Source organism: Pocillopora verrucosa, chromosome 14 (assembly GCF_036669915.1).
Source record: "Pocillopora verrucosa isolate sample1 chromosome 14, ASM3666991v2, whole genome shotgun sequence".
Classification (NCBI taxonomy): Eukaryota; Metazoa; Cnidaria; class Anthozoa; order Scleractinia; family Pocilloporidae; genus Pocillopora; species Pocillopora verrucosa.
The window spans coordinates 8,591,061-8,597,478 of NC_089325.1; the positions used below are offsets into that span (position 1 = coordinate 8,591,061).

The 6,418-nt window shown below is 35.6% G+C and overlaps 1 protein-coding gene across 2 annotated transcripts; it reads left to right on the forward strand.

Annotated features, from left to right (window-relative positions):
* Nucleotides 1-84: 84 nt before the first annotated feature.
* On the forward strand, nucleotides 85-5,933 carry LOC131776494 (cytoskeleton-associated protein 2-like). Of its 2 annotated transcripts, none has more exons than XM_059092685.2 (12): nucleotides 85-151; nucleotides 229-367; nucleotides 900-942; nucleotides 1,074-1,261; nucleotides 1,571-1,675; nucleotides 2,090-2,308; nucleotides 2,641-2,673; nucleotides 3,635-3,839; nucleotides 4,198-4,371; nucleotides 4,572-4,638; nucleotides 4,726-4,882; nucleotides 5,089-5,933. In XM_059092685.2, the coding sequence occupies exons 1-12, from the start codon at nucleotides 97-99 to the stop codon at nucleotides 5,318-5,320; spliced, it is 1,617 nt and encodes a 538-aa protein (XP_058948668.2). In that variant the 5' UTR covers nucleotides 85-96; the 3' UTR covers nucleotides 5,321-5,933. The 2 variants fall into 2 exon arrangements, with proteins under 2 accessions (XP_058948668.2, XP_066018000.1); XM_066161903.1 differs by having other exon boundaries at nucleotides 4,771-4,882.
* The last annotated feature ends 485 nt before the right edge of the window (nucleotides 5,934-6,418 follow it).

The window sequence follows — 6,418 nt, forward strand, 5'->3', positions numbered from 1 at the left end:
GTACATTGCTCACCGCTGGTTTCCTTGCTCGCGTTACAATTCTAAGGAAATAACCAATCAACGACGCGAATCTTGTGGCGTCCTCAAGTTTGAATTATGGCGGACACGAAGGAGAGTTTCGCTTCCTCAAAAAAAGCTTGTAGTTCAAGTGGTGGGTCTTTTTATCGTGAAAATTTAAAATTTGAAGAGATAAAGGATCACTTTAATATCCTTTACAATTTCTTTCAGATCTTATGCGAGAAAAGCTAGAAAAATGGCGTCGAATGAAAGGAAGGTCTTCCTTTTTTAGTGCCAAGACTGTCCACAATCGTTCCAGATCAGCTGTTTCGTTCGACATAAATAAGGACGCTAACAGTCTCCAGAAAAGGTTTTTATTCATTATCTTGGAATATAATTACATTAATTAGTTTTGATGGAAACTTAGGCTTGGTTGCAATTGTGGTGTAAGTAGTATTTAATCACTGCAGATCAAGAATGACCAGCGCACGTCACTGGTAATGAATCAAAGCTCTATAAAAGCTTTCAGGTGCCAGCTGTTAACTCAGAGGCAATACTGCACGCTCCATTTTCGGTCGCATTGCAAGCAATGTATGCCATTAAGAATGGTCTGCAAGCATGATATTTCTTCACTGAATTCTGTAATACTCGGCCCTGTGTATTCGATGATCAAAAATTACATGCTGTACCGTTATATGCCATGCCATGCGATGCCCTAAGAGTACTTTGTAATTGTTGATGTTGGTTAACCTTATGGCATGCATCCGTGGAGGAAAGATGTATGTTTGATCTGTCCCTTTATTAAGCTTAAGGTAAGGGCAGGATTAACCTTAAACTTTACTTTCTGGCACATTCTGATGTCAATGGTTTTCCGTTTTTTTTTTATTATCTGCCACCTCTAGAGAAATGAAAGAGTCAAGGATACTTCAAAAACAGCGAGAAAGTGTACGTTAAGAGTCATTTTAAAATGAAATTTCAATTGATAACGAATATTGGTAAGAGATCTTTGTGCTTTATTAATGGGAGGTCCTTACCGTTGATTTGTTTATACGAAGACTAGTAAAATCTCACTACAGGCTACAGAAAGATACAAGAGAATCTCTGACCAAGCATGTAAGTTAACTGGTGAACAGAGACGAAGAAAGGCTTTGAATATTGTTCAAAGGAAAGCACTCCTTGAAAATGCTAGGACCCTGAAGACAGCCACTTCAAAAGAGACACCCGAAAAGCTTAAAACATATAAGGACAAGACTCTCAGTATGAGGTATACGATGTGAAAGTTAGATGATTTACACACATGCACAATGTAGCGCTCTTTTTCCAAGTAGAATTGTGGCTTTTAATATTGATTGAGAATTTGTTATGGTAAGCTATTGTATAAAAAAGAATGAAAAGGTATAATATTTTTTTTAAGAGAAAGGCTTGAACTCTGGTGAACTGAAAAGGGGTAAATATGTTTCTGTTATCATTTCTTTTTGCCTTTGGCAGTGACCACCAAAATATTCTGTTTTTGTACCTAATACTAATAAAATTTTTAATGAGATTTTAATTCCAGTTGTTCTCCAATACAAAGGCAGCACAACCCAGACAAAGCTGCAGTGAAATCTAAATCATGTGGGAAAAGACTCAGTAGGATGTCAGCTTGTATGAAAGAAAATCTGTATAACTACCACAGACTGTAAGTTACACTCAGGACATACTCATTAATTTTTTCTAAGTTTCAGGAGTGAAAAAACACACATTTTCTTTGTACCATATAATCACATTTTTAAGGAGGTGATGTGAATTAATAATGGTATTGACTGGAAATTGAAATTCTTTTACCTGTTTACAAAGAAACATGTGGCAGTTAACTTGGTGGGATATTTATTAAAATAAATTTCATTAAGATTTTATTTCATTAATAAATATTGTTTAATTTCACAAAAGGAATATACAGACCTACACTGTATTTTGTTTGTGTTAATTTACAAATTACACAGTTTGGTGATTAGTTTATTTTTTGCCAATTTTTGGAATAAAAATTTGAGTAGCAGGTAATTAAAAAATATGAAACTTTTAATGAAACATATTTATTCTGCTCATTTTTCAGGGAGCACACTAAAGAAGTAGTAACTCCTGCCTCCACAAAGCTACCATTTAAGCCTAGGGTAAACTCAACCTCTGCCCTTCAATCTCATCACCAACCTTCCATAGTACAATCAAATGGTGCACAGAAATCAAAGCTAATCCAATGTGAATTAACACCACAGTCTATTTTGCCCAATAATCCTGAAGTAAAGTCATACAAAAACAAGGCTCTTGATATAAGGTATGAGTACACCCATCCACCCTTGAGAACCCACAAGAGACTAGGGACTGCTCTTAATTATACAAGACAATAACTTAATGGTCATGTGTACATACATAAAGCAATAATTTTGAAAGCTGAAAAATGTGACATGTTGTCCACAGTGTTCCAAAGACTTCTGCCCTTAATATAAACAGAGAAATAAACTGGTCACACATTCATACACCATAACTGGGTTACCTGCATCAAAATCATTTGACTTTCAAATGTTTGATCAGTGCTGTAAGTCACATATCATTAATGCTCTATTATTTGAAAATTAAGAGATTCTTTTTGTCTCATTTATCTATAAGGGAACGATTGGACCTTTGGCTTGCTGAAAAAGGGTGAGTGTTGAGCTAGCATAACTATATAGTTCCCAAGCTTTTACAGTCTACTTCTGCTGAGTGTTCAGTAAGGACATAATAAGATTCCCACTTATAAAACTGACATAAATCCCTGCAGTGTAGGGAAATACACCCAACCCACTTGTATGTTTCTTCGTTCATGTTCAATTTAAATCAATTTAAAATTCTAGTAAAAAAGATAAACGTTAAATAGATACCATAATGATTCTATTAGTGCCCTCATTCCAATAAGTGCCCCCTCTTTGATAATGACCCCCCCCCTTCCCCCCTAACATTTGGTTTTTATTAATAAGCACCCATATTAAGTAAGTACTCCTATTCCTAAAAGCACCTATATACCAATAAGCACACCTATGCTGTTTTGGTAATAGCACCACATTGAGATCAACCATGTGTCATAGTAATTGCTCATCAGGGAAACAGTAATCTATGTCTCCTTTGTTCTACTGTTGTGTCCATCTGAGTGCACACTTCCTTCAAACAAGTGATCTTAACCTTTTTTGAGGATTACTTCTTGGCTGATCATTTTAACCAAGAAGGATCTAGGGATAACAAGTCCATTTTCCAGTCTTCTTGTTCTTTTTTTAGATAAAAGTCAACGTTTTGTTCCTCACATTTTTCTGTTTCTTACGAAAGAAATAAGTGCCCTATCTCCAATAAGTGCCTTGGTTCAAATAAGTGCCCTCCCATGATATACAAAAGGGAAAAAAACCCCCTGGGTGCTAAATCAAATAATTACGGTAAGCTGGTTTACCTATGTCTTGTGGTGGGTTTGTTATAAAATCTCTCCAATGAAACTCTTGCATGTCATTTGTGCTGATAATAGTTTTCTAATCTAGATTGAATTATTCAGCTTAAGTTGGCTGAAAGTAGGTTATTTAAATGAAATTATAGACTTAGTTCACATAGTTCCTCAATTGTTAGTTTTTTTCTGTCACAGAAAAACACCAAAGTACAGGACACCAGCTGAGCCGCAACATTCCAAAAGTGTTCAAAGGAGAAATTTGACGGAAAAAAAGAGACTTTCCTTTAATGGGAGAGAGGAAACTGTTTGTGTAATGGACAAAATTGGATGTGCCATTTCACTTGATGAAGGGGAAAATGTTGAAGAAAAACTGAAAGAATGTTTGCAACAGTTAGAATTGGTAAGCTAGGGATCAATGTGCTGTGACTTAAAGCACGGTAACTGAGGCAAATATGCATGGCAAAAAAGGGACTCTGATTTCCCTCACTTTTCATACAACCTTTAAATCAAAGCCAAAGAAAAAGTGTAAAATGTAAAACTCTCTTGTTCAAAATTAATTGGTTCCACTCTTTTTCCATTTGCTTAACACCAAGTGTTCAATCTTTCTATCAGTTACAAAAGACTAATTGCTAAATAACAGAAAACCTATCAAGAACTAGTCAGAGTGAAAATTCTTATTAAAAGTGGCTCAAAAGACCTCTTAACTCTCCTCAGTTATTGAGAAGTACTAGATAATTTCCAAGTTTGTATTTTTTCAGAATGAATATAATGCAGATGATGTAAGGTCCAAGCTCGATTTGTACAAATCCGCATGTCCACATATCTGTCACATGGCAAACTACTGGTTGTGCCGGGCAAAGATTGCTCAACATCAGAAAGACTTCAATAGAGTGGTGTGCTTACTGGAGCAAGCTTTTGTCTTCAAGGCACAGGTTATAGGCTGAGATTGAAACAAGCTCCATCTTCATTTTTTCAGATTATTTTTCAGATTATTTTTATGAAGTTCGGTAAAGTTGGTTTGCTTTTGTTTCACTTCCTTGTCATCTGCCTTTGTTACATTTTTCTTCAAGGGAGGTACTATTTACCAGGGTAATTGTTACTTATTATGGTTTTTTAACTTCTTTCTTCTTAGCCAGATTCAGTCCTGAAGGATGCAGTGTGCACTTTTGTGAATTTCATAAAGGAAAATGAACCAAAAGGTATGCCTTCTATGTTAAGGACACTTGGTCTTGTCAAAATAAAAAATGATTTTTATCAAAACCATTTATATCATTTGTTATTTTTAGATGCAGACATACATTTTGTAGATAAGATCTGCTTGTCATTACCAGATGAATCTCCTCCAAGTGAAACTAAGATTGATATGAATGACATTTCATCAGAGGAGCTGAACTCTTCCATCATAAAGTTCTGCCTAATGGAGGTCACACCCCACAGAAAAAAGTGAGAAATTGAAGGCATAATTAACTTAATTAACACTTTCAGCAGTTACTTAATCTTAAGACTGTCTTTCAGATATGAACACAATGCTAACCAATTCAAGCAATGACCCCACCTCCTCATTGTTCCATGTTAAGACATTGAGATAATGGTTTACATAATTAGATGTACAATAATCTCATGAAGGCCATGAAATTTGTGCTTTTCAGGTTTAAGACAACATTTGGTAAACGGATATTAACACCAGTGCGTAGGTCTGTGCGGTTAGAGCGGGCTAGTGTCCAGTATTCTTCAGTTGTCCAGGAACATGGTTTGACTGTGAGGACATTGGAAGAGCTTCCTGAAGACATTCAACAGGATTTGTTGTTCAAACCCAACTTTTCTGTTCAAGCTGAGCTCAACGAGGTCTGGAATAAGCTTCAGCTGGACTCAGACTGGTAAATGCCACAAAACTTCCATCACAGCCTCACATTAAAGAAAGAAAGTATAATTTATTTACATTACTTTTTCATCAGCTCTAGATGGCTTCTTGATTTTTATTTTAACCTAGTTGTAAATAACTTAAAATCTCAAAGAAACTAATAGGTTTGGAGTGCTAAAGAAGTGACTTTGTATTAGCTACCTTTATGAACCTGACCAAATCTGAGCACATAAGCCTTGTAGAGAGGGAATGCTTGTAATATGGTAAATGTAAATGTAGATGTAAGACTTGACAAGTTTTAGTACATGTATAACATTAAAGTTCTACCTGGTCTCAGTAAGTTTACAAAATTTCACGGAATAACACAGACTTTTTAGTACTTAAAGAACATTGAAGCAATTTTTATTACAAGAGTTATGCATCCAAAGATAATTTAGTCTTCAAGTAAGAGCAGTGTGGATGATAGAATGAAAGAGATGTTGTTTGAATACCTGGGTTGTTTTAGACAGATGTGGTCTCATCGAACTAAACAATCACTTTATTAAAGTAACAATTTTCTTTAACTTTCAGAGACGTTTTGCCTCTGGACTAGATTTAAAACTGTAGGAACAAAGTTAAATAAAAAATTGAATGAAAAAATTTTACCAAATTGGAGAAACCAAGGAGGACAAGTTAGTCACTTTTTTGCTGGGTACATGCTGCAGGCCTCTCAGAACCATCATTCACATTTTTTTTAACTGAGAATCTCATTTTTTAAATCCCTACTTGAAGAATTTCCTTTCGCCCAAATCCCCAATTCCTGAAAATTTACAATCCTATTCAAGTAACTTGAAAATGCCACCTCACCCTGAGGCTAACCACCACTAACCTACTCTTAGTAAGAACCCCCCCCTTCCTTTCACTTTAAACCTGATTTATGGGAATGTTTTTCAGCAAGAACAAGGTCTGATGAAAATAAAGTGCCGCCAAATTAACAATTTTTTTCCTTTTTTGTAAATGTGACGTTACAAGGCCTTGATAACATGGGGACGAACTTGTGGGGTTGAGTTGCAAAACCTCCTCATACCTAAACTACACCCTCGTGACTGGGGACGAGTTTGTATCTGCGTTAAGTACGG

Bases quoted from the DNA above. Each gene is read 5' to 3' on its own strand.
- LOC131776494 (XM_059092685.2), top strand. From the start codon at position 97: ATGGCGGACACGAAGGAGAGTTTCGCTTCCTCAAAAAAAGCTTGTAGT. The intron at 2,674-3,634 runs GTGAGTGTTGAG...TTTCTGTCACAG, and splicing joins CTTTGGCTTGCTGAAAAAGG to AAAAACACCAAAGTACAGGA. The intron at 3,840-4,197 runs GTAAGCTAGGGA...GTATTTTTTCAG, and splicing joins GTTTGCAACAGTTAGAATTG to AATGAATATAATGCAGATGA.